Source organism: Epinephelus moara, chromosome 23 (genome assembly GCF_006386435.1).
Source record: "Epinephelus moara isolate mb chromosome 23, YSFRI_EMoa_1.0, whole genome shotgun sequence".
Classification (NCBI taxonomy): Eukaryota; Metazoa; Chordata; class Actinopteri; order Perciformes; family Serranidae; genus Epinephelus; species Epinephelus moara.
In genome coordinates, this window is record NC_065528.1 from 3022749 (window position 1) to 3050291 (window position 27543).

Genomic DNA, 27543 nt, shown 5'->3' on the forward strand with positions numbered 1-27543 from the left:
CCGGAGGACAGTTAGCAGAGGCTAAGGCTATGCTATGTGGCTCCGCACCGGCTACAGGGGGCTGGCTAACTACCGCAGCTAGTGAATGGTTTTCCATGGTGCGGAGCCGCGCTTCTAATTCACTAAGTGAAGTGAGTTTTACCCAGTGATTAGTATAAAATCATTGGGACTGTCTGTCTGTATGTTCACCCAGAGGTTCTTCAGATAGCAGGGGAGGCGGAGTATTAATATCCAACAATCCATCTACACATACATAATTTTTTTTTGCTGCTTATCTGAGACCGGGTTGCCCTCTAGATGTCTGAGATCTTAATCATATCTCTAAGGATGAGCATAGCCACCCTAGGTTGGAAACTCATTTCAGCCGCTTGTCTTATTGACATCCAGTACCAGCTGGTGTCGCATTAAATCTTATGTTGTGTTTCCAGAAGATGTAGCAAGATGTTTTTTGACAGACAATCATTTAAATTTTTTGCAAGGGCACTCGGCATCCAGACTCCCACTGCATCACTACAGTCGTTGCATAAAATCGAATGGGGAAACTGTGTTTTGTCTAATGTCTCTCTAAACAAGGCCAGCCTCTGTATGCAGCCGTATCCATCTGCATTGGCAAATATTCAATATCAAAAGACTTGGACCAGGATCAGGGGCTTAAACACTTGATTGGGACTTCAAACACATTAGAGGTTGACCTTATGTCCAGTTCTTATGTTGACATTTCCTAATTAAAACTCAAATGTTTATCAGGATTGAAAATCCCGGGAAGTGATGCAGATTTGTTTGCAATGTGTTTCGTCTCTGAGAGGTACAGTGCAGAAACACTACAGCAATAAGAGCTGAGCTCTAAAGAAGTTGCCAGAGAAAGAAACAATGTGAAGTGGTCTGACTTTCCACATACAAAACAAATGCTTACTGTGCTGGGTCAGGCCAAAACCAGATTGTCAAGATCAAAAAGGTTTATGTGGTCAAAATATCATCAGAATCTTGTGACTTGGTAAATCTGGACTTGGTATAATGCACAGATAGTATTTTTTTACTTTCCTTTTTTTGAAGAAAGCAACCTGAATGTGGATCATATTGATGATCACATTATTAACGTGTACCTCAGAGGTTCCAGGGAAATGTTGCCTGTGTGGGTCCACATTGAAAAAACTCTAGCTTGCTCTTGTGCTTTTGTAACGGCTGGGATTCGAGCCCCGGTGACCAAGGGAGATGACCTGTGCTCTGGGCCTCTGCTACACTTAGCCACTACAAATTAGCAGCTCGCAGGCCGCATTGTTCTGCCAGGAGTCTGCTGCCCGGTAGTACAGCAGGACTCAGCGGGATCACATCCCAGCCACAGTGAGTTTTACCCAGACTGGTGACCGAGAGTCTTCCATTGCGCTGACCATGGGTGTGTCTGAATGCTCCCATCAGGACTGTGTCATAAGGGGAGTCATTTTCTCAAGTGAATACAATAAACTACTGAAACCAGGTCTGGTGTTTATGAACGCTGCCCTCTTTGTAGACTTTTCCACAAGCTGATACTGCCGGCTCGTTATGGAAAAATGTGAACTTTTATCCCTGTGCTGTCAAATGAAGAGTATGTGGGAGGAGCTGTGTATCAGTCAAGCCTGCTTTACTTGTGTGTGTGTGTGTGTGTGTGTGTGTGTGTGTGTGTGTGTGTGTGTGCGTGTGTGTGCGCGTGTGTGTGCGTGTGTGCGTGTGTTGTAGGGCTAAAAGTGAGTTAATTTTCTACCCAGAAGAGAGAGATGACTGCAAGTAATTATGGCACTCCACAGGGTGTAACTAGTGATAACTGTAGAGGATAGATTTAACAAGCAATGATCCTGGCCAGACTCAGACTTCACATCCACAGCAGGAAAGCATTAAAAGCATGTAAACACAGTGTAAAACAGGCCAACATACTCAAACAGCGTGCTCACACACGACATGCCCCATTAAAGTTGTTTGTTTACAATGTGCACAGAGGTATGTCCAACAAAAAATGTAATGTTGATGGCGCATCTCAAAGTAGGTCATTAGGAGACAGAAAGTTTGGTTGTGCATCCATCCTCCTCCAGTATTACAACAGTTCAGACTCCTGCTCTGTCAAGCAAGACTATAATCTGACAGTGTACTGTAAGTTGGCAGTTACCAAGTTTTCTAAGAAGTTGTATAACAAAAAAGTACATTTCTCAGATTCCTCTGTTGCAACCCAAGGACTAGTGATGGTCATTAAAGTTGTTCTTATCAATATTTCATAATAAAAATGGTTTAAAAATACTATGCATAATGCGTATTATAATAATAATGTGAAAAGATTGTCTCATAGTAACCTGTCACCTGTCTGTGCAGTTCCCATCACCTCATCTTCAGTTTGTTTTGCTTTTACAGTTAAAACTTAACTGTTTTGGTTGAGGCTCATTACTCTCATCAGAGGCCATGCAGGCAGCTGATTACAGTCACCCATTGTTCAGCACCAAAAGGCAGTTTGCAACATAGTGGAGAACTGAGCAGCTAAAGAGCCATATATTTCACTCAGCCGTTGGTGGAGACCAAAAACAGAGCTTAAAGGAGAGTGACCATTAAATTTACATAAGCCAGGTACCCAGGAAAATATCTTTGGATTACTGCTAATGTTGCTCTGTGTTACCTGAATGTGTAAAGAGGTGGCTGTTTGTTAACCTGTTCACCATTCACCTAAGTAGCTAAAACATTAGCTTAAAAGAACAGTTCACCGCAAAATCAAAAATACATGCTTTTCCTCTCACCTGTAGTGAGATTGTTTTGGTGCCAGTTGCCCAGTGTTGGAGATGTCTGCCTTCTCTCCAGTATAATGGAACTAGATGGCTCGGCTATTGTTGGAATCTATTGTAATTGTGAGGAAGCTAGTTACAGCTTTTCAGAGCCACCTTTCAAACCAGCAGGCGGTGAACATTAGATATGTAAAACTTACATGCTGGAACAGGTGGAACATTTTACCCGCTGGTGNTCACTTTATTAAGATCAGATTCTGCTGGTAAAATTACAATAATAAGGTGACTTGACTTGGACTTGACTTGACCTATTACAGGACTTGACTTGACTTGACATAACCTGTGACTTGACTTGACTTGACTTGCCCAAGAAAAAATGACTTGGGACTTACTTGAGACTTAAAGGTTAAGACTTGAGACTTACTTGAGACTTGCACATGTGTGACTTAGTCCCATCTCTGTTGTCCACTATAACAAATAAAGGTAAATGAAATGAAACGAAACCTGTCAGAAATGCTGCATACACCTGACACACTCAACTGTGATGGAGTGAGGTGAGCCCTCATGTTTGTATTATTCCCAGAGTATTTTATTCTCATATGAAACTCCTTGCAAATCTCATGTCATATCAAATTCCATCTTTCCTTCTGTGTTAACGAACCCAAAATAAGTGCAGATGTTTGATTTAAATGCCGACGGCGCATTTTGGATTCCTTTCTCTGGTGCCTGTATCTTTGTTTTGATGAACTTCCTGTGAAATGCCACTGACTGAGACCTCTGCTGACCTCACCAGGAAAAAAACACATCTGCACCATCTAGTGGACTGAAAAAGCAATTCCATCCATCCATCCATCCATTTTAGTCTGCTTATCAAACAAACAAAGACGTCCCTCTCCCCAGTAATGTTTTCCATCTTCTCCTTGGGGACCCCAAGGCCTTCCCAGGCCCAATGAGATATGTAATCCCTTTAGCGTGTTCTGGGGCTGCCTTGGGTCCTCCTACCAGTGGAATGTGCCCTGAACACCTCCAACCGGGGTTGCCCAGGAGACATCCTGGTCAGATGCCCTAACCACTCCAACTGGTCCCTTTCGACGCAAAGGAACAGCAGCTCTACTCCAAGCTCCCTCGGGATGTCTGAGCTCCTTACCCTATCTCTAAGGCTGAGCCCAGCCACCCCACGGAGAAAACTCATTTTGGCTGCTTGTATCCGTGATCTCATTTTTTTTGGTCATTACCTAGAGCTCATGACCATAGGTGAGGATAGGGACATAGATGGACCAGTAAATCGAAAGCTTTGCCTTTCGGCTCAGCTCTCTTCGCAACGATAGCCTGGCGCAGCGCCCGCATCACTGCAGAAGCTGCATCAAACCGCTGATCCATCTCACGCTCCATTCTACCCTCAATTGTGAACAAGACCCCAAGATATTTGAACTCCCCGGCTTGAGGCAGTAACTCTCTCCCAACCTGGAGGGGGCAATCCACCGGTTTCCAGCAGAGAACCATGGCCTCAGATTTGGAGGTGCTTACTCTCATCCTGGCCGCTTTACACTCAGCTGCAAACTGCCCCAGTGTATGTTGGAGGTCAAAGTGTCATGAAACCAACAGAACCACATCATCTGTGAAAAGCAGAGATGCAGTTCTAAAGAGCATTATTCTAGTAACAAGTGTTGTATTAAAATGTGTATTTGCAAAAACGAATAATGTATATATTAAAAGATCGATATTTGGTGTGCGTTTATCCATACAATATCGCCACACAAAATATCACAATACTATGCTATATTGATTTTTTTGCCCTCACCATTAGTAGTGGATAGCAGTTAGCAGCTAACTCAAGGAAGAAGAACAGCAGCTGGTAATATCCACATATTGGGAAAACAATGACGTCCTGGAGCTCCTTACCCTCCAAGCAGAGGATGAGATCAGCTGCCATATAACAGAGATGGTAAATTATTTTTATTGCTATGTTATGCCAAACTATCTTTCCTCCCTGGTCAAGATGTGTACATTGCTGTCCTCAAAATAGTGTCCCTTCTCCTTTAGATGTAAGTGGACAGCTGAGTCTTGATCTGAGGAGCTGGCTCTCCTGTGCTGTGCCATGCACTTGTGGAGTGGTTTTGTTTACCCAATGCACAAATCTGTGCAAGGTTAGGAAAAAAAAGTCATGGTTTTGGTTAAAATTAATAGATTTCTGTCAGACTGGGCTTTCTGAGAGAAAGGGCAACTCCAGATAATGTTTGGACAATCAGGCCGAGACTTTTACAGAATTCATTTGAGAAAACAGCTGTAGACAAAGTGCTATGTGTCCTCATACAACGGTTCATATCCTATCTTATGAATTAGTGCCCAACAAATGATGTTACACACCTAACATAAAACTATGTACTTAAGGTTAAGTTATGTAGGTTAGATTTAGGCGAGTAAAGTTGCATAGGCTAGGATAAGGAGAAGAAACATGGTGACAACCTACCTTAAAATAACTCAAAGGTTACTTGGTTTCACATGGTTTTGAACATTGGTCCCTGTGGGGGAAAGTCCTGTGTTTTGTGAGCCATCCCCCACCCCAAGCTGCCTTCTTAGGCAGACCACCTTCTACTTTACTCCTGTCAGGGCATTGGTCATGTGATCGCAACCTTCCCGATTACATAGATAATGTACCAACATATTCTTTTCTCCAACCTCATCACATATGGACGTTTGGTCATGGACTTTCCATGTGGAGATATGATGTGCAAGGTACCCTGGTTGTGTTGGTTGTTGATGTTGCATTGTTTGTTTTCAAAATACACTTCCGTTTTCACAAGAAATGTACAGTTTTCATACAGTCCCTTTTAAAATAAATGCACTATGTCTGTACAACATCACAAATTGACACTGTTTTCCTTAAACAACACACATGGTTATGTTTAGCCAGCACACGCAACAAAAGCCAATAAAAGCACATGGTTGAGTTTGGAAAAACAGAATAGGGTTTGGCTTTAAAGAGCATGAGATGGATGTCAGGCCACCAAGGTGGAAGGAGGTTCAGGCGGTGGTCAAGCATGCAAAGGCGTCTTAGGTCCCGGGGCCTAATGGAGTCCCCTACCGGGTTTATAAAAGTGCACCTGATATCCTTAAGTTTTTGTGGAAACAGCTAAGAATAGTTTGGGAGAAAAAAATTATCCCAAGAGCATGGCGTAGGGCAGGGGGTGTCCTCATTCCTAAGCAGAAGGAGTCCGTGGACCTTAGCCAATTCCGGATGATTTCTCTCTCGAATGTAGAGGGGAAGATTTTCTTTAGTGTAGTAGCGCAGAGATTAGCTAGCTACTTAGAAAGGAATAGCTTAATAGATACTATGGTGCAGAAGGCAGGAATACCAGGATTTGCAGGGTGTTTAGAGCATACTAGCATGATCTGGCACCAGATTCAGGCAGCAAAGATTAAAAAAAGGGACCTGCATGTAATATTTTTAGATCTTGCAAATGCATTTGGTTCAGTACCACATAGCCTCACTTGGAGTGCATTTGACTACTTCAAAGTGCCACAGGTAGTTGTTAACTTAGTGAAAGCATATTTTCAGGATATTAGGTTGTGTGTAAGTAAGGCAGGTTTCACAACAGGCTGGCAGAGGCTAGAAATAGGTATTATGGCAGGGTGTACAATTTCTCCATTAGCATTTACTATGGCGATGGAAGTAATCATCAGGGCTTCCAAGTGGGTAGTAGGTGGGGAGAGGTATACATGGCGACATAACCAGGTGTTGAAAAGTTTAGCTGCAGGCATCGAAGGGAAACGAAGATAGGCAAATTCAGAAGGTTTTAAGAACAGGAGTTTAGCAATTCAGTTTGTCTGTGAGGAGAAGAAACACAGAAGTGATATGTTAGTAAGGAGGCAAGGGTGTGGCCGCCTAGAAGGTGCTTGTGACTGGGAAATGCAAGTAGATTTAGGGGGAAAGCTTGTTGTTCCCCAGGAAATAGTTTGTACCAAGCAGAGGCCTGACATAGTGTTGTGGTCAGTGAGTCAATGGATAGTTTATTTCATTGAGCTGACAGTTCCTTGGGAAGACTCAGTGGAAGAAGCCTATGAAAGAAAAAAGCTTAGATATGCAGACTTAGGACCAGAAGCTGAGCAGTAAGGGTGGAAAACTAGGATTTGTCCAGTGGAAGTGGGGTGTAGGGGATTCATTGCAAGATCAGCTGTCTCGCTCCTGGGGGACCTCAGAGTGCGGAGACAGAGTTTGAGGAAGACAGTGAAGGAAATTTCATGAAATTCTTTTCAATTTCTTTTCGAAAAAGTTGCTCATTTTGAGACTTGCATTTTAAAATAACATTAACATCAATTAAGAGACAAAATCATTTTTTTAGTGAAAAATTGTAAAATGTCACTTTAATGTGGTAGTTCAGACATCGACAGTGACGATGTGTTGTTGAATGTTTGCATCAAAAGTTCGTATAGCCCACTTAGTGTGATGATCTGAGTGACTGGGAAACCTATTCAGATGGAAACACTCACCCATTCAGAAGGAATGAAAAGGTTCATGGTAATGCTAATTATGTGTTTGAGCTCTCTCACCTTCCAAGATAAACAGGACCACATTATGTCGCGTTAGTGAAAGTACTTCACTCCTTTTCACCTAAACTCTGCGGCCTCATGTGAGGATGAAATGCCAATTTCAGTCTGTGATCTCTCACTGAATGACTGTCAGCCTCATCGAAGTGACATTTCACAATTCTTCATATTTAAAACTAACGAAATTCGTTAGTTTAGTGACACTTTTCATATTTAAGACTAACATAGACTAACTTACTACAATTCTCCTCTGCTCTCTATATTGCGCACAGTGGAGTCGTGTTGGCAACCATGCACCGCTCCACACCTCCGTGCCTCTGCCACCGTACAGTCACAGATGTGTTGCAGCATGACACGATCCATCAGACATATGAACACACTCAAATGGTCATCAATATTACGGCATGCATGTGCATTTGGGCCAGCTACTTCAGTCAAGATGTTCTGTGACTGCGCTCTCCCAGTGCGTAATCCGGCTGTATATGCTCCCACACAGTCCCATCTTTTCCAGTTGCATGGCCCTCACACAGATCTGGTTGATCCTGGGGCTTTTTCTGAATGCCGGCTCCGGCTCCTCATCTTCAGATGACTCCTCTTCACCAGGTGAAAAGGACGGATCATCGATCTCTCCCTCATCCAGTGCTTCTTCTACCATTTCCGCTGTTGTGTCTCCCCCCCATCCCTCAATCATCTCTCCTTTCCCTGCTTCTGTCCGTCTGTCTTTCTTTCTGTCTGTCTGTCTGTCTGTCTGTCTGTCAAAACTAGCTTGCATTTCGCAGAGAGATGTTAGAGTTTTATTGTGACAAAGTTACAAGCATTTGAAAATGGCAGGGGGGGTAAAAATGACCCCTTGGCCTTTCTAGTGTTGACAAATAGTAAAAGACATTTTATCACAAATTCCTCTTGCTTCAGATCTCGTTAAATATCACTTCCATTAATCTTAGACAGACAGCAACAGATCAGTGAGGTGAAGCCGTGCTGCGTGCAGCAGGCAGAGCGTGTGCAGAGCGTTGTACAGTCAAAATAATAATTAAAAATGAAAAGATCTATGTAATCATTTCCAATATTCACAAGCTGTTTTTATCTAATGAAAGACTCTGCTTCAGGCCATATTTGTTGGCGTGTAGTCTGAAAAACAACATTTTCGCTGAGGTTAAAAAAATCCTCTTCTTTCGCACATTCTGTAAACGGAGAGGGTTGGTCTAACAGCACTGTATATATATATAATTCTTGTGAAAGGTATTAAACTTAGGGGCGTTACCAGTCGGCCCCATATTCTTTATTACATGTAGTGATAATCGTTAAATATGCTCTGTGTGGGAAGCTCTCTCAGTAATAAGAGGTGCAGTAAACCGCTTCAGCTTCCACACTCACTGCTCCTCCTGGTGGATAGACACAGACCATTGCAACTGGTTTCTACAAATTAAACTTAGGGGCCTTACCACTCGGCCCCATATTCTTTATATCATCGCGGGGGATCTCATTAAAGCTATGAGCCTGGCCAGGTGACAACAGCGACCTGTCACGGATCGGTCACGGGTCCACCACAGACCAAACGGAAATTTGAAGTGGCTGCATCTGTATGGTGAATGTGCTAGGAAAAGTAGTATCGGCACGGTCACTACCTGGAGCTCACATAAACGGAGCCTGGGTTTGTTGAAGGTGGCAGTGCTGTTTGGGCTGAGAAAGCCTGTGAGTTTATCTTCTCTATCTCCTTTAACTTAAGGTTATATTGGAGTTATGATATGTAGCATGTGAAATAGGGTATGGTGAATGTGCTAGGAAAAGTAGTAGTGGCAGGGTCACTACCTGGAGCTCGCATAAACAGAGCCTGGGTTTGTTGAAGGTGGCAGTGCTGTTTGGGCTGAGAAAGCTATGTGTAATGTAAGGTAAAGGAGGTTGTTGGGTCGGTGCGGGGAGCAGTGAGAGCTGGCATTAGGGGAGTATCTCTGGGACGCCAGAAGTCACTGTCTAGCCTCCTGGAGGTGTCATGAGACCAACTAGATGAAACACTGGTGAAAGGAGGTTCCCACCTGATGACCATGTGTTAGTTATCACTGCTCATTGGTCTGTATGGCCTTGCCATAATAGCTTATCATAGGGCTTGGGAGGTTATGCACTGAGTGCTGATCCTTTATCTAGAGCACAAATTTCTTGTGTTTATTTGAACTTACAATCTTACATGAAGCGAACACTGGCCTCCTGGGTTAAAGTTGGTGGCCAAGCACCAGTATTCGATGACTTCGCAAATGAGATCAGGTTCATTATACATGAATTACTGGCTCATGATTGTGTGTTTATATGAATTGTGGTGCATCACTATTTGTAGGCATACATGCGCACAGTGCACGCAGACAGCCTGCATTGTGACATTAAACCTAGATTAGAGTTTAAAGCTATAGTTGGTAATGTTGGAGAGCTAGCAAGATTTGAAAGTGGCACCTCCTCTAAGCTCCACCACCCTCCTCTCCCTCCCGTCAGTGCTCCGTCCAAAGCCACGCCCCCACAAACTTGCATCACTGACAGAGAAGCTAATGTTAGCATTGGGCTAATACGAGCTACAAAAGTAGCTAAGTTGGCTAACGTTACATATTTCATGAAAATAACAAATTCCCCCGAAGCAAAACAAATAATTACCTGTCTAACATAAAGACAGCAACCTCTGCATCACTTTACAGGCCCTTCAGCTCCCTCAGTTGTCTCCACTGTTCAAAAGCTGCACCGATGTTGACTATGGTTTGTCCTCTTGCTTTATCCAAAGCCTTTTTCGTCGCAGCCTTTTCTGCCTCCGACTTTCTTTTCTTAGCCTGTTTGGTGGGGCGAACCATTACAAGTAACGCTGGAAGTGGTACTTTTGGCTGCATTTTCTCTGCCATTGTTCAGCAAACTTATTCTCCTGCTAACTCTGTATTTCTGCTGAGGAGTGTGCTGAATATTTCCAGCAACGGTGACACGTGATGAGTGCACACAGGGAGGAGGGAGGGACAGAGGGGGGCGTGGGCAGGACCAGAGCGATATGTAAGGACGAGACATGAAGGCATCTGATTGGTTCTTTCCACTCGCACCGAGAGGCAGGGATTGGTCAGAGTCTTTACAGGCCTGCAGCTGCCACAGAGGTCGGATTTTTTTGTTTCTTTTTCTGAACACATTATGTATTGACTACTCTCAGGATGGAAGGACCATTTCACCCAGTATAACAAAAAGTGTTTTTGAACAGGATTACCAAGTATAGCTTTAATAGAGGAAACTTTTTCACAAGAAACTGATATTGTGACTGACATAAAATGCAAAGCAGATTTTAAGAGTGGCACAATGGCATACAAAGTCAGTGGAAAGGTGTGCTGACAATGCTGGGTCCGTGCGAATTCAAAATATTCTCAGCGGAAAAAAACAAACTTGCATTCACTAGTTTTCAGTAGGACGCACAGCATCATCCCAGACTTCTCTGACCTCTTTGGATGAAAAGGTAATTGTTCAGACAAGTTGCGATCATGCAACATGTGCACCTCATGTCATCCTCAGTGAGCGTTCAGACTGAACAATTTTTGCTCAATATTTATTCATTATCAACATCTGAATGGTGACACCACCAGTGACATCCATTTTTTGGGTTGACTGTGGGTTGGTACTGTACTTTTCATGTTTCTCTTGTTTGTAAGATTGGAATGTAAAGATACCCTGCCAGCTCGAGACTGGATTCTACTTGCAGCTCCTCCCTTACTCTGCGCCACAGTAATGAACACCTGACCTGCTTTACAGAGCCAGAGAAGGAGGGAAAACAGGGTATCTCATGGGAAGAATGGATGGTGAGGGAGACGGCGCAGGTGGGAGGGCGAGAGGGAACAGTGGCAGACAATTACTAGGCCATTGTCTGCCTGGTGTCTGCAACTCCGTCATCAGTCAGTCGCTCTCCTCACTGGCTAGCTACAGACACACACACCTCAGTTCAAACACACACGCAACCCACCCAGCACAGATTCCGTCCGTGCACCTCCCTCCCTCTCTTGTCTCTCTGTCTGCTTCTTCCATGCTCAGACTCTGTGGAGCAGGTCAGATTCATTGAGGCTCAGGCCTTATATATAGATACAGTGACCTCATACCAGCATCTCCAAGCCGCTTCCTTGTCAATCTTTGACGGATGATGTCTGGCACTGCGGGGTGGATATGTCACTCAGGAAAAGCTCACAGGGAGAAAAGAAATTCCCTGCAGCTTAGTACTGACTTTAGCTTTCACTCTACAGCTGAAATTTTAGTGTGTTTGATGTGCAGACAATGACCTGCATAAATACTATGGCTTTATACCATAAAACATACACACTCTTTCCGACTCCATATGTGAGGGATTCGAAACTGAAAAGAAAAAATCCATCTAAATGAGTGGCCTTGACTTGATAACCAGGTGGTTGCTTTTTGGCCTGTTCTTGACAAAATAGCCAGCCACACTCTTAGCCTGGGTAATAGAATATAGCGTTAAAAACATAAAAATATTTAGATTGTTTCTGGTTTCGCTCTGTCATCCAACTTCATGAATAAGCACACATGATTATTATTTCGGGACATCAGTGAGTAGAAATGGTTGCTGAATTCAGTTCAACACATTTGATCTTCATTCAGAAACAAGTCTGAGAGCTCTGGTCTCTGCTTCTTTTCTGTTTCAATGTGGCTGTCAGTCAGATGTCAGCCACATTCATCTACCATATAATATAGCGATTAGCAGTGCAGAAGTTTGGAAAGTCACATTTCCTGGGATATTGCTTCACTGTGACTCCATCACCAAAAGAAGTTACCTTAAGGTTCTCCTTATAAAAGCTGTATTCACTGTTTTTTGGCCAAAGTGGGAAGTAGAACTTTGACATCGGCCTACACACAATATTTTTCACAGCAGACATTTTAACTTGTAATCGCAGCCAAAGGACAGGTGCAGCTATTAACATTAACAACTTTAACTACTCAGTAAGCCGTAGCAGTGAGCACACTGTGTACACCACCAGGAAAAACTAACAGAAGACGGCAGGTACTCATTTATGATCTGAGACGGTATTATAGGTCTGCCAAATTGGGCTATAATCAGGTTTATATGGTGTAGCCTGAAATCAGCATTATACAGAATGGAGAGGCGACAAAACAACGTGTCCCTACCTTGAAGAGGCAGTGTAAAAGGGGTTACTGTGTGTCATTTGGTGCTGAGCAGACAAGAAGCATAGAACAAGTAGCCTATATCAGTCCTTTTTTAGTGAAAACAGCTGTCTTGAGCAGGGTTGATAGGAATGGTGAGATTGAACCATACTGTAGGCTAAATGTGCTGTAAAACCAAAACTATAGGTGGATGAAAGCTTAAGGGTGATAATGTTTGGGTTTGCCCCTATCCCATTATATGCAGTCATGTGATTTAATGTTAATATGTTAAAGGACCAATACAGTGATTTTGCATGTTTTGTAGTACTAATTACAAATTGCATATACTGCTCCCCTCCTCCTAACCTCATTTACAAGATGCTTCCCTCATCAAAGTGCAGAAGATTAACACCATTTACTGGAAACGAATCTAGTGTCATTTTAAAGTGCACAGTAAAAATGTGCAGGCTGACACATAATAGCTGCAGAGATCTGAAAAACAAGTGACCCCCCCCCCCCCACTACCACCAGCACCACCACCATCCCTCCAAAGATCTTGGGAAAAAATATGTAGAATTGAGTTAGCATGGTATATTTCTGCATATACATTGGTAACTATAATTGTATTCCTCCAGATATTGTAAAAGTATATTTTCCTTTCCTACTTCATCTACCTTACCACATAATACCTCACTGATTCTTATACAATTCTGTCTTGAAATTAGTGGTAATAACTATTCTGCATGGCATTGAAAATATCAAGTTTAGCTCTGAGAAACCTGCTGACACCCTGCATGAAGTGCAACCACCTCCTCTCCCCTTCTCCTTTACTCCCTCTGCCCTTCAGCACGTCTGTCCAGTTAGGGGCCGTGGGGCCGTCAGTAAGGGTGCCTAATTCACTTGATGAGACGTGGAGCATAAATGTTTCCCCGGCAATTAGAAAACGTGCGCATGTGAGCGGAAGCAGCAGCCAGTCTGAAGCTGTCGGCGCACCGCTGTCAGATGTCAACAACAGCTCAGGGGCAGGAAGTGGCACTGCTTGGGGCCAAGTGGACCCTATGAGGCACCTTCCTCTTCCCTCTGCCAACCTCTCCCACCTCCCTCTAATCTCTGTCACACATGCAACAACATACTTGAAACCTTCTTTCCATCACCTCAACACATGGGTTTATTCTCCTTTATGCTCACAAGTAGAAACCCTAGAACCCTTGAACTGAACTGGTTAAACTGTACTGTACTTTTGGCCACTAAAAGTAAATCTCAGACTATTCAAAATCAGGGGTGTATGAGAAAAAGGTTGTCAATAACTTTGTGCTGTTTGAGTGATCATCAACCTCTGGCCCCTCTTAATGGTAGGCTCTCAAATCCATCTTCAAGTGTAGCCATTCAGATAAGCTATAAACACCTAAACCTTCAGATGTGGTCGTACAACTTGGTTTGCAGCTTGGCAGACATCTCGCCAAGGTGACACGCCATTCATCAAAGTCAGTTCATACACTACATCCCTCTACAAACATTGATATGATACATATAAACATGCAAGTGTAATGAATCTGTGGTTCGCAGAAATGTACAATGCCAACGTTTTCTCCTGGCGACTGGGCAACTACACTCAGACCAACTATGCTGCATGGCAATAATAAAAAAGTATCAAGTTATCTTAGCTTGGCTTAAAAATTTTTTAACATTAAGCATATGTAACAAACTGAGCAGGAGTTTAAAAAAGATGGTGGAATTATACCAGGCAAGAGGGATCTAATGACAAGATTGTATTGGTTTTGTTATGAAAAATGTAGGATGCAGCGTTTTTGATGATAGTCACTATGCCCTGATCTGTCTCATTCTTGGTAAATTGATATCTCAAGAACACCTTGAGGGTATTTTATCAAATTTGGCACAAACTTCCAGTTAGACTCAAGAATGAATTGATTAGAACTTGGTGGTCGAGGGTCAAAGGTCAAGGTAACTGTGACCTCACAAAACATGTTTTTTGGCCATAGCTAAAGAATTCATATGCTAATTATGACAAAGTTTCACACAAATGTCCAATAGGATAAAATATTGAAGTCATGACATCTTATATCCAAAAGGTCAAAGGTCAGCTTCACTTCACATCATAATGTTCTGCAAAATATATTTTTTTCTGTCTCTCATAAGTCCATAACCTTTTTAAACTGCGATAGGCCTACTAATAATCACACATTACTGTGAAATCAAATCTATAATAGTCTTAAGATCCCAGGGCAGATGTTGCTTTCCCCAGGCTTCAGCTCTGCTCTGCCCCAGACAACATCCGCACTAGTGTTTTCAGGTGTGTATTTGTATAGCGTTCACTCCTATTCTCTCTCTTAAATGCTTTAGTTTTGAAAAAACAAACAAACAAAAAAAAAACCCCCATCAACAGCAACCCCCCCCACCCCCACCCCTACCAGTTTAGTTTGAAAAGAAGGCCAAAACAGGGAGAAGAAGATGTGTTTTCAAATTTAGCCAGCTAAGTGTGAATGTAGTCTCAGTCTGCCTGTTTGAAATGATTCGGGCACCAATTAATCACCTGCTGCTTTTCATTCACCCTGAGTGGTGAGGCCCCCCCCCCCCCCCTCACTAGTTCCAGTCTTTACCTTCTCCCTTTATCTCTGACAGATGAAAAGCAGAGCACAGAGGAAGTGCCACATCGTGCTGAACCGCGCCATCTGAGCTGGCAGCACAGCAAAGTGTCCAAACAACCTTTCCCCAAACACTCGCCCATTCCAGCTTGCCCTAATTGGTTGCAAATGCCTTTTAGGATGAGCCACTGATGGCTGTGAGGAGTTTGTATACACAAGGCTCGGGCTCTTTAATTCCCACATTACTGTTTTTTCTTTTTATGTTTTCCATACCTTTAAGTACTCTGGCTGTTCTTACATACATGCCGCTCAATTATGACAGTTCCAGTACAGAGACAGGATTCCTTTGTAAGAGATCAGACAAACAGAATTAAAATGCACTGATGTGTGTTAGCCTGTGTAATTGGCTTCTGGTAAACATGTCTGTGGCACTTCATGGTGCAGAATATGGCATTGATTTGGCTTTTGTCATGATGGTTTTTAACCAAGTGAAACCTCTCAGATGACGATCTTTTCATGTTTATGTCTGCCAGCTTTCGGACTTTTCAAAGTACTCGAACTTGAGCCAAAGTGGTGATGTTAATCATCTGAGTGGAAGCGTTTTGCGGATTGGAGGCCTCTGAGAATAGTGCTGTAAACGAGTGTGTTTGATTGTGTGCGTGTTGTTTTTTATGCACGTGTTGTTGTCTGTGCACGTGATAGCATTTGCATGTGCTCTGATGTTGGTGCCTGTGCGTGCTGTACATTTGTGTTTTCTTGTGTTTGTATATGCTCAGTGTCCAGGTCTGGGTTATGTCCACATGCAGGATGTGAAGGCTGAGAGCCATGACTGTGTGTTTGTGTCTTCCATCGCTGCTGTGTGCCAGCCTCTTATTCTCTGGAGCCATCAGCCTCCACCCATTGATCAAACTAGGCAACTCGAGTCACTGACAGTTTTCCACCACTTCCTGAGAAACTCTGTGATCCAAACAAACAACGTCTGGACTACCATGTCAGGGCAATGTTGGCCCTAAAATACAACAACAACAAAAAAATACAGTCATCCACTGCTGATCTGTTGGACTTAAAGTTTCATCTAAAAATCTGCTTTAGTCACACACACTGTCACATCAACCATGTTTCCCCAGAAATTCAGTCAACATATAATAATTTGTTTTAACAAATTAATCTAAAGGAAGCTGTAACTGCTGGTCAGAGTAAGTTCATTGGCAATTGTTTTGTTTTTTTTTCAATTAAAGAGAAGCTACGTTTTTACCACATAACTTAAGGCTGTGCAATTGATCGTCTGGTGATCGTGATTACGATTTTGAGGTTAAATGATTTCAAAATTAATGAAATCGAGGGTAAACGATTTTTGGTCATGTATGCATGGAGATGTTATTTTGTCTTCTATGGAAGCCGCGCATGCGCAATACCGCCCCTCCCCTGCTCTCTTCTATTGACTCCATGAGCCAGTCAAGTAGGTGAACTATGAATAATGCAATGGGCAGTTGATCATGGAAGATTTCAAAAACAGCGCGCGGAAAATGGCAGAGGGAGAGCGAGAGAGTTTGGTCTGTGTGATGGCGTGTGTGTGTGTGTGCGCACGTGTCTGTGTGTGTGTGTGTGTGTGTGTGTGCGCGTGCGCATCAGGGCTGAACACTGCCGTGCACGATACAGAGAGCAGAGAATTGTAAACGTGCGACCAAGTAGAGACAGAAATGACATGCCGTCGTGTAAACAATATAACTCATCACGTGCGCCGCATAATCGGGATTTCAATTTTGACCAAAATAATCGTGATTATGATTTTTTCCATAATCGAGCAGCCCTAACATGACTTTAAAAAAGTTGGGTTTATGGTGGGCATACAAAGTGCAGGACTTTGCAGGTTTACTTTAGATAAATACCGGCCCATTCTCTTTCCCAACTCGTCAAATACCGCCACTTTGTTAATAGTGTCGGCGTCAGACACCAATGCCAAAAAGACACTTTTTGTGGCAGTATGATACGCCACCAGGCGGCATCAGTTTGTAACACTGATGGCAACTATGGTTAAAGAAAGAGCTGGCAAGTCCTTGTAGGTTGGGTGGGAGGGGAGGTGGATGAGCCCAACAAACTCCGGACTTTCACCCAGGAGCCCACTGTTTGCTTCCTATGTGAATGTTGAGCCAAACCGTTTTTTTTCCTAAACCTAACCACATGCTTTTGTTGCACAAGGATATAAACGTAAAGATTAGGTGTTTTATCAATGTTGTTAGTTTATTTTGAAAATGACTGTGTCCATCTAATGAGCAGAAACTTAACATTTCATGTGAAAACGGAAGAGTGTTTTGAAAAGACATTATGCATGTAACAAGCATAAAAAAACCCCACCGACCTGGAACAACAACACATCAACAACAGACACAGACGGGTACCTAGCGTATCGTATTTAGACATGAAAGTCCACTGACAAAGCAGCAATATTTTACGAGTTGGGATGATAACGTTAGCTGGAGGTAAAACACGACTTGCCACTACGGGGCTGTAGGCTAAATAAGAGTCTTGAAATGTTGTCTTGTTTTGTTATTGGGAGCCAGAATAGAGGGAGTCATGGCTCAAAACTTAAATTTTAAATTTCTGGAATGGTTTGTGGCTCTCCGATACTCGGAATGAGTATTTCTGAATGCATCCTATTCAGAGAGACTCACTTCCTCCATTTTGAAAACAATCCAACAGAACTTCTAGTAAGTTCTAGCGCTAGCTAATGTCTGTGGGGAAATGTTTTGCCTCCAGCTAAGCCCCGCCCACCAAAAATGCTATTCTCAGTTTCATTGGAAAAGGCAGCATGCTAGTACAGAGGCTATTCATCACTGAGAGGAGGGGAAATGCTGCCAGTGAATGTTAAAACTAGATTACCTTGTGATGTTTAGTTTATGATGATTAGTTTTTGTGGCTGTTGTTTGTGATTTATTATTGGATCACATCATATAGAGTACATACTGTAAGTGTTCCTGTAATCACACTGCGAGGGGAGGGGAGGGGGACTGCCATCGGTGACTTCATTCTTAAAATATCTTTATTGATATCAGCTGACAAACTGAGGGACAGGTAGACAGAGTCAAACTGCCAGACAGATAGGCAAGCAGCCATTGAAGCTAAGTGGGATGTTGACAGACAGCAGCTATGGTGTAAAATGAAATGAGAGGAGGGCGAGAGATTGGGAGGCAGGAAGAGAGTGAAAGATGGGATGATGAACATGGTGGACACACTGCAGAGTTCAATGCCACAAGTGGCTTTGTATTCTTGGGATTCAAAGTGACTTTCTATTTGGCATGAGGAAAAGACAGAGAGAACAATTTGGTTCATGGACAGATCTAACAGAGCATTTGGGTGCCAGAAAGAAGACCCAGACAGACACCTGTACTGTTATCTGGGGTTGTGGGCCTGGGTCTTCCTTGCTGCCTGGTGGATTTCCTGCTGTTCCCACGGTGGGGGAGGACTGTTTGTTTAAGTGTCTCTGCATGGCAACCACTTGCGAGTTGCTCCTGTGAGAGCCTCCACTGGATCAGCATGGAGGTTGGGGTCGGTGGGCAGGGGGTACATCCCCAGACGAATAAAGAACGGCTGACAGTCCTACCTTTGCCTGCCCCCGTTAAAGGGTTTTTTTGGGGAGTTTTTCCTTATCCACTGTGAGGGTCCAAAGGACAGAGGGATGTTGTATGCTGTAAAGCCCTGTGAGGCAAATTGTGATTTGTGATATTGGGCTTTATAAATAAAATTGATTGATTGATTGATTGATTGATGTCCCCCATTACTGCACAGTAATTGATTACACTAAAAGTTACCCAGTAGAACAAAACTGGTATCATCATTTTCATTTTCATCATCATTTTCATCATCTCGCCCCTTCTGCTAACACACTGTAATAACACTGTCATCAGCTACTTCATTTAGCCACGGCTCTGACTGATGCCTTGACATGAGGAACGTCTACAATCTTGAAAGTTTCAAGGGCCCTCACCAGAGCTCATACTGCCAACAAGTGCAGGTGACACAAATGAAAAGCAATTTGGAAACTGATGAGTCAAAATGCAAATAAAAACACCATTTCATTTCCCTATAAAAATGGCACAGTTAAAGGTCTTAGTGAAATCAGTCATTTCAAACTGTGTTGACAAAATGTTCAATTTTATCAGGGAATATTCTTTTGGCATCACCATTTAAAACAAAAACTTTCCACTTTACAGCTCCAAACCAAAGATGCATTAAATATCAAAACAAATCATGTGTGCAGTGACTGACAGGAGGGACTGTGCAACATTATGCACCACTAACAAGAAAACACTCAATAAATCACAAACTTTGACAAAGCTGATTGCAGGTTTATGTTTGCAATGATGGATGATCTGCAAGAGAATGAATACTAGCAAGTGGCTTGGGAAAGAGGAAAATAGGTCTCTGTAACCCTTCTGACTGTTCTCAGACAGCTGCAGCAGTGACAACCAAAACTAACAAGCTAAAAAAAAAAGAAGTTATTGCTGATTCAGTAACAGCACAACCCTTCTCTTTCAGACATGGACGAGTGTGAGAACGACTACAATGGGGGCTGTGTGCATGAATGCATCAACATACCTGGCAACTACAGGTGCACCTGCTACGATGGATTCATGCTGGCCCACGACGGACACAACTGCCTGGGTAAGAACAGTCCTAATACATTCCTCCTCTTTGTGTATTTTTTTGTTAAAGCTGGGGTAGGCAAACACCTGAAAAAGGCGAAAAATGGCAGAATTTGCAAATGCACCCTCCTCCTGCAGCTTTCCCCTCTCTGCCCTAAGCTCCTCCCACCAGACGACCACAGGCATATGTACAGGCTTCATACAGTAACCCACTGCCCATAGATGGATTTATTTAATCTTATTTCATTGTAGAGTTGCCTGCAGCCCCTCCTTGCCTTGCTCTCTCTCTCAATTTATCAGGTCACAAGTGACACTAGAATTAGCTGCTAGCCACCCCTCAGTCTCTCCGTCTTGCTCCCGCCCCTGTGCACTGCTTCCCCGGGAGGAAAGCTGGCAGCAGCTCCAGAGGTCGACTTTTGGTTGGAGGCTCTAGTGGCTCAAATTGGCAAATCCCCCATCTCTGGGTTTCACAGCAGGCTGGTGGCCAGCAGCAGCACCAGGTTTAACCTGTGTGGTCACAGCAAAAGAACGTTTGCTGATCCAGTGGGGACCATTTAAGTTGCTGCGGCCGCTGACTGGGGGGTCAGTCCCTGGAGCTGCTGCCTGCTCTCCTCCTGCTGAGGCAGTCTGTAGCTGCGGGGAGTGAGGCAGAGGATACACTAGCCCCTTTTACACTGCCTGTTCAAGGCAGGGATATGGCATCCTTGCTGTTTTGGGGGGACAGAGTTGTCTCACCTCTGAGCCGAGAATGGAGATAGTAACGGCGCCAAAACGAGATCTACATAAAAGGGACAGTTGGCAGGATGGGACCATGGGCAGCATGGGTGTGACGTTTGGACAACGTGTTACGTGTGACCCACCACAGGAGATATGAAAACTAGCTTTTAGCAGCTAACTCAAAGAAGAGGAACAGCAGCTGAAAATCTCCACAAATTGGGAAAACAATGAGGTCCAGGAGCTCCTTACCCTACAAGCAGAGGATGACCAAATAACAGGAATGGTAAATGATTGTTATTGCCATGTTAATGCCATCTTAATGTCATTGTTATTGTTGAGAAAGCCCTGCTGACAGGTATATTATATGTGACAATAGAGGCTGACGCTGTTGTGTTACATGTCACACCCATCACACCGCTTTTGCTTCTGCGATGCCAGGGTGCTCTCCAAGGGGCCGAACACATCTTTAACCTGGAAAATGTGAGGTCAGGTACTGGGTGCTAGTCTTTTGCCTTTTCTGCGTGAGCTTTCAAGAGTGCAGCAGCAAGTGGTCTCTGAGGTTGTTAAGCAACCTCAACAAGCGCCATAGCAAAGCCTGAAATCCTGAGTGCAGAGCTGATCTTCTTCCAGGCACTGTATGTATGTCGGCCCATTGTCTTTTGGACAGATGTATATCTCTGGCAGACCTGCATTAAAATCATCAACTTCTTCCCCATATGGTCCTCGTCACATGACATCCAGTGGGCGCTGCTGTGTTCCAAAAGCGCAGCCATCACTCCCCAAAAGAAAGGTGCTTGGGAACATGTTTAAGCTGCAAATGTGTCGCTCAGGCGTTTGACCGCGCCTGCCACGTATTTACAATAAAAATTGAGGGTGAACAAAATACGGCATGTGTACGCCCCCTACTGTTGGGTATAACGCGTTACATAGTACTTTGATTACTGTTTGCAGTAACGAGTAAGCTAACATGTTAGTTTGCTGTTTGAGTAATCAAATACTTAAGTACATTTTCAAACAAGACATCAGTTACTTCCCTTACTTTTAGAACACTGGTCCTTCAGCTCTGAAACAGCAACAGCTGTCGTTTGGTTCTAATAACGGAGATAACGTTGAACCTATCAGTCTGAAAGAAGCCACGGAGCTTGTGGCTCGCTACGTGGTCGGAGAAATGCTGCCGTTGTCTACGGTGGAGTCTAAATAGGTGGAGTAGGACTCGCTGACAGACATATTTCAGACTCAGGACTTGCATTATGCCTGGTACACGCTACACGCTGGTACTCACCAATTATCCCCGGTCGTCTTTCACGGCGTGTGTGATGTCATCGGGTTATTCTTGTCCTATTTTTATTACTTTCACTATTATTTGAGTCACTGTGTGTGTTCATGTGCCAGCCGACATGTTGTTGTAGTCACCTAAAAGCGTCAGCAGATGGCAGGAGCTACATTTGAAGCGCCATACGTAAACTGTCAAGCTACTGTATCTTCCACAGGAAGTTCTGACAAATGTTTCAGAATAAAAGCCTATTTAGAAAATGGAGGGATTCTCTCAGCCGAGGTTATAAGGGGCTTTTAATTTGAAACAAGTGTTGAGTTTGAAATGACGGTGCGATATGTTAACTTTACAAAGACAACGGAGCGGATAAAAAGTAAATATATAAACACACAGAGGGATTAATAAATAACGGACCGTCTATAATGTAGTTTGTTTCAAATGAAGCTGGGAGCCTCTGCAGTTGTGGTGAGTAAAAGCCCCGCCGCTATTTGTTAATGTTATTACTTTATGTCCGACCGTGAGGATGTACCATTGTTTGCTAGCTTGATGCTAATGACAGTAACGTTAACTCAGCGGGTTGACAAAGTGCCTCTGCTGTTTCACACCATCATTTCCCCCTTTTACTCTGTGTGGTAACATCCCTAGAGGAAATATTAAAAACGCTGGGGTGTTGTTGTCATACAGTTGTCTACGGCAGCAGATCGTTCTGTGTTTCTACTGGTCAAAGTGACGGCTGTGATGGGAGAATTGGATCTCAGTGAAGGGCAAGTGGTCCATAACTTTAATTTTGGAGACAAAAAAATGTAGGCTTAGCGCCCTGTGGTCCATTGCCCAATAGGAAATGTAGAATACTCAAAAGTACTTTAAAAGTGCTTGAGTTACTTTTCTCAGGGAGTAACGTTGGAAGTACTTTTAAAGTAATTGAGTTACTTTACTCAGGGAGTAACGCAGTAAAGTAACTGGTTACTTTTTTAGAAAGTAACGCAGTAACGTACTTTGATTACTTTTAAAGTAACCCTTACCCAACACTGGGAATGATGCCACCCTTGTTTGATTTTGTGTAAAAATGCAAAGGTAGCATAAAGAAGGGACTTTGTAGCGGCTCTATAGCGCCATCTCTGTGTAAAAAGGGCTACTGTTATTTGAGGTCCTGGCTAATATCAGCTACATAGAAGTAAACCTGAATTAGCTGCAGCTGTGAGCCTTTGGCTCTGGTAAGCAGAAGGCTAAAATGTTAGCAACATTTTCTCCCTATCTCTGAACTGCTTTACCAATTTTAATACGTGTTCTGTTTATTGTCAGACTCTCTTTTAGACTCTCTGTTTGATAAGTCTGTCTACATTTTGGGGTTCCTCTGCATGGTAGAATAACAATTTTCCCTGCAGGACTCAGGCTTTTACCTCATTGTGCCTTGATGTGCACATATCTGCACTTGTAGAACAACCAATAGGAACACCCTCTCTCTTTATTGACCTGTGATTGGCCAAAGTCTTCAGTCATGAGGGAGATTTTCTCATGCCTGAAAACAGAACCAAGAGGAGGTGCAGAAGGCTCAAAGGTTATTATGGGATTTTTGCCATAATTACAGCAAAATAATAATAATAATAATAAAACTGCCTACCCTAGCCTTAACACATTTGATAAAGTTAATGAACATGATGACTAGATGGAAGGACAAAATGACTATAGGGACTATGTACTAAATAGCCTTGTCTTATGGTAAGACATGAAATCAGTCCACATTTGAGCTCATTAAAGTGTTGTTTTACTCCTGATCTTGAAAAATGGCAAAATCTTTTTCTAAGGTCTTTGGGAAGTCTGCTGTGTGTCTAAATGTTCATCTTTTCTTGGTGTGTAATGGTGGGTGTCTGAGTGTTTTTTGGTGTGTCTATGCACCAATCTGATTTAGTGGATGATTGTGAAAAGATATAGCTATCTGTCTGTGCTTACGACAGTATGCTTAAGGGTGCGTGGATGTTTCTATGTGAGTTTGTGTGTATGTGTGTGTGTGTGTCCCTCCCTGCAAGCCCGCCTGGCTCAGCTTGCCTTTCTCTGGAGAGTCCCTCTGTCATCGTTTGGAGGGTTTCCATGATCTGTGCTGTTCTCTGCTTGTTTCTCTGTTCTGTTGGGAGGGCGGTTGGGGTTGAAGAGTTCTCCTACAGATATCTGGCTGCACTTTATTACTGACAGATCCAGCCCATTTAGCCCCAGTGCTGCGTTATTGACTTAGTGTCAGTCAGAGTAATGTTTTTTCTGCCCCGTGAAACACGTTCTTCGGCACGGATGTGCTCAAACACATTTCATCCTGTCAGTCCTCCACTGCTGAGTGACAAGAGTAAAGTAAAATCAGAAACATAAAAAACATGTCGTTCTGGATGCCAGCGTGTCTTTGATGGGATATGTTTTGGCATTTGTAAGTGCTGTAGCTCATTCTTTGAGCCTTTGGAGAGATTGGGTGAGAGATTGAGCGCTAAAAGCAGCAGCCAGCAGTGCTGAGTAGCTGCTGAGTTGTGGATTCACCTCACAGGGATGAATTTCAGACAGCTGATACAAAGCAGAGTTAAAGATGCCCTGCCATCACAATTCAGATGTTCCTCCATTAACAAACATGGCCAAATATGTTCAATGAAAACACTATTAAAAATCAATCCCTGTGTTGAGGTTCTAACTTGTCTCCATGGTTTCTATTGAACAAATAAAACATTGGCTGCACTATTTAAGTCATGTTTTACAGAAGTTAAACCGTTATTAGTCACAAAACTGATAAAATCAGTGCTTCTTTGCACCACAATGTGACAACATCGCAAATATTAAGCAACACGCACCATTCTGTTTTAACTTCCATGTTTAATTTGCATCCTTGTCTCCTAGAAATTAGGTCTATATGCAACTAATATGACAGGAAATATGTTCTGAAGGAAATGTAATGCCAAACATTCTGTTTTCTAACATAATGTAATGTTGCTAAAAAACATACTTGGCAAGTTGCAAAAATGTTGATATGGAATGTATCAGCAAAATGTTCGCTGACAATGTATTTCAGTTGTTCTCCTCCAAATTAGATAATATGCCATACAAAAAAATTATTTAAAAAATGGTACCTTTTTTATTACACTTAACTGAAATCATGATCTGTCCTTTACCTTAAAGAAAGTGCTTTTGTTTTTGTTTGTTTTGTTGCCTAAACCTAAGACTGGAGTGTTAATGTGAACCTGCTGTTCCGGTGTCAAGGCACTGCACTTTGTATGACCACCATCCTCCTCCAAACATTTAGTTTAGTATAATACAGCAACATATACGTTTTGAGTACACCAGACACAAAATGAATGTGTCACATGACTCTTGTCGGACAGGAATTTTAAGTCAGTTTAACATAATGTTGTTGTTATTGTTGTTTGAGCGTTTAATTCTATGCCATGTTAATATAAAAATATTGAATATACATTTTATTAAAAAATTTCATTGAACCATTAAAATATAATGTGGCAACTGGCAAGCATAGCTGCATACGTGTCTTGATTGCTAGAATAAGACAAAGAGATGAATTCTGAACAAGGAAGTCAACTAAATTTTTAGATGTTTATTAAGTCCAGTACAGGGGTAACACCAGAAGCAGTACAAGGGTTACAGGTTACAATACAGTAGAACTCATTCCATGATTATTACTACAAATTATCAGACAATGGAGTTTTAGGAATTCTCCACAGTAGCAGCTTGGTTTTCTTAGCTTTTGTTGACATGTCTTAGCAAGTAATCTTTTAAAATGTTTATCATTGACCTTATAACAAGATCATGTGGCATACAATACTTTGTACTAACCCATACATTTCTGGCTTTCCATAGACTTTCTTTTACACAGTTAATGACAGCCCACCATTTTTTCATCTTATTTGTTGGATTTCTTTGCAAGTGACCATAAGTGATGTCTTCATAAAAAATTGGACCACTGTATGACGCTTGCAGCCATGGCAACACTAGAAACCAAGCACCTCTAGCAGTGGCACATGACCAGAAAAGATGTCGTACAGTTTCTCTGTCTCCGCAAGAAGGCCTTGGGCATTTAGCACTGCGAGTGCTTAAAATGGAGTTGTTCACATTCAACCATCCTGTTTCTGAATCTTATTCAGTTCATGTGCCCGCAGCAGTTAACCTTAAGTGCAGTGGAGACAGAACCTGTTCAATGCCGGCTCTTGTGATTTTGTCAAATGGAAGTTGACATGCACCTTTTTAGACATGAAAATATTACATTGTAAGGTTTTGGCCAAGTTTGCACATATGGTACAGTTTGGGGTGGCCTTTTCCCCCATGCTCTTAGCACACCCTGCCCCACCCAAACATGGCAAAATGGGCCCAACTCCCCACATGAACTGAAAGATGATTTTCTTCAGTGTTGCCGTAAAACCATGGGGAATTTGGAATGTTGCTGCCAAATGTATCAAAGAGGCTAGTATTTCAACCTTTATAACAAGGACTTTCCCAGTCATGGGTAAGTTTCTGTCTTGCCATTGGAGGAGTCCTTTTAATTTTGGGTAATTTTGACTTCCAGTTGTTTTTTCCATGTCTTTTCCTACCCAAGACTTTGATTGTTTTGTATTTTTGTATGAGGCTGAGGTGTTCCATTGGTTCTCTCCAGTTGAGGCAGAGTATTTTACATTTTCCCTGGTTAATTATTGTTCCTGATGCAGTGGTAAATTTGTCAGAAATAAGCAAGGTGTCTGTTAGTGACCTATTGTCTGTAAAGAGGGGAGTTAGGTCATCCATATACAAACTCAGTTTTACCTCCTTACCTGTTGCCCCCGGGATTGGGAGGCCTCTTTAATACACATGCAAGTGGTTCGAATGTGAGAATGAACAAGGTAGGGGAAAGCAGACAGCCCTGTTGTACATCTGATTTTACTTCCAATGGTGGTGTGCATTTTCCATTTACTGAAACTGTGCCTATAATGTCAGAATACAACAGGTCTACCCAGGTCTCCAGTTCCTCAAATCTTTCTTATCTCCCTCTTAAAAAGAAGGGAAATGGAGCCCATTCTAAAAGAGGGGGGTAGTATATCTCTTTAAAAACTCTCTTAAACACATGCAACAATGAGTCTTTAAGGTGGTCCCATGAGGTGATGAACTATGAGGTGCTCTTTATTTCCCCTCAGCACAACTTAATGTTAGACACTCTTACTGTACGTTCAAACCAACAGTGACCAGAGCTTCCAAAACGGCGGAAGTCATTCATTTTCAATGAGAGCCCGGCGACTTGGGCGACCTGGTCGTCAGCCACGCGTCTTGGGCAACCAAAGCGACTGGAGCGGATCCGGAGGGGAGTTAAAACTCGTTTTACTTTATGGTAATGAGCTCTGACGCTGTTTGGCGACAACCAATCGGAATGCTGACGTGCTTCGATGAAGTGGGTCCCAGAGAACAAGCCATGTAACTTTGGTTCCTACAGCACACTTGTTCCGACAGTGGATATCGAGAAGTTGATTACTTGCGTTTGTGCCCACTTATTCCTTTACAATGTGTCGCTGTTCAGTTACAGAGAACAAAAATAAAAAGAATGAAGCTTGGGACTGAGGTAGTTGGTTGGTCTGGTGAATTTTAAAGGATAACTTCGGGATTTTTCAACCTGGGCCCTATTTCCCCATGTGTATGTGTGCGTATGATTCATAGGTACAACTCGTTTTAAAATTGGTTCAGTATTGAGGGAGGCGGATGCAGCCGGCAGCCGCGAAAAGAGCTAAAACGGTAGATATGGGGGCAAATGCGTCCCGTATAAGTTTGCACATTAAAAGTGCTTTTTTTCGCCACTGACAGGTTCAGATTGCCAGTGCTATCTCTGTAAATAGCATACTAAGCGTTTCCCTTACCCTTCACTTCCTCTGGGCTGTGTGTGACATCATCTCGCGAGAGCTTTG

General features: G+C 42.8%; 1 protein-coding gene across 1 annotated transcript in view; it reads left to right on the top strand.

The window, feature by feature from the left end:
* Window positions 1-27543, top strand: part of scube1 (signal peptide, CUB domain, EGF-like 1) — a 647001-nt gene that overhangs the window by 24152 nt on the left and 595306 nt on the right. The window contains exon 3 of the mRNA XM_050036052.1: window positions 19541-19666. Within this exon, the coding sequence (XP_049892009.1) occupies window positions 19541-19666 (126 nt within the window). The remainder of the gene's footprint in view (window positions 1-19540; window positions 19667-27543) is intronic.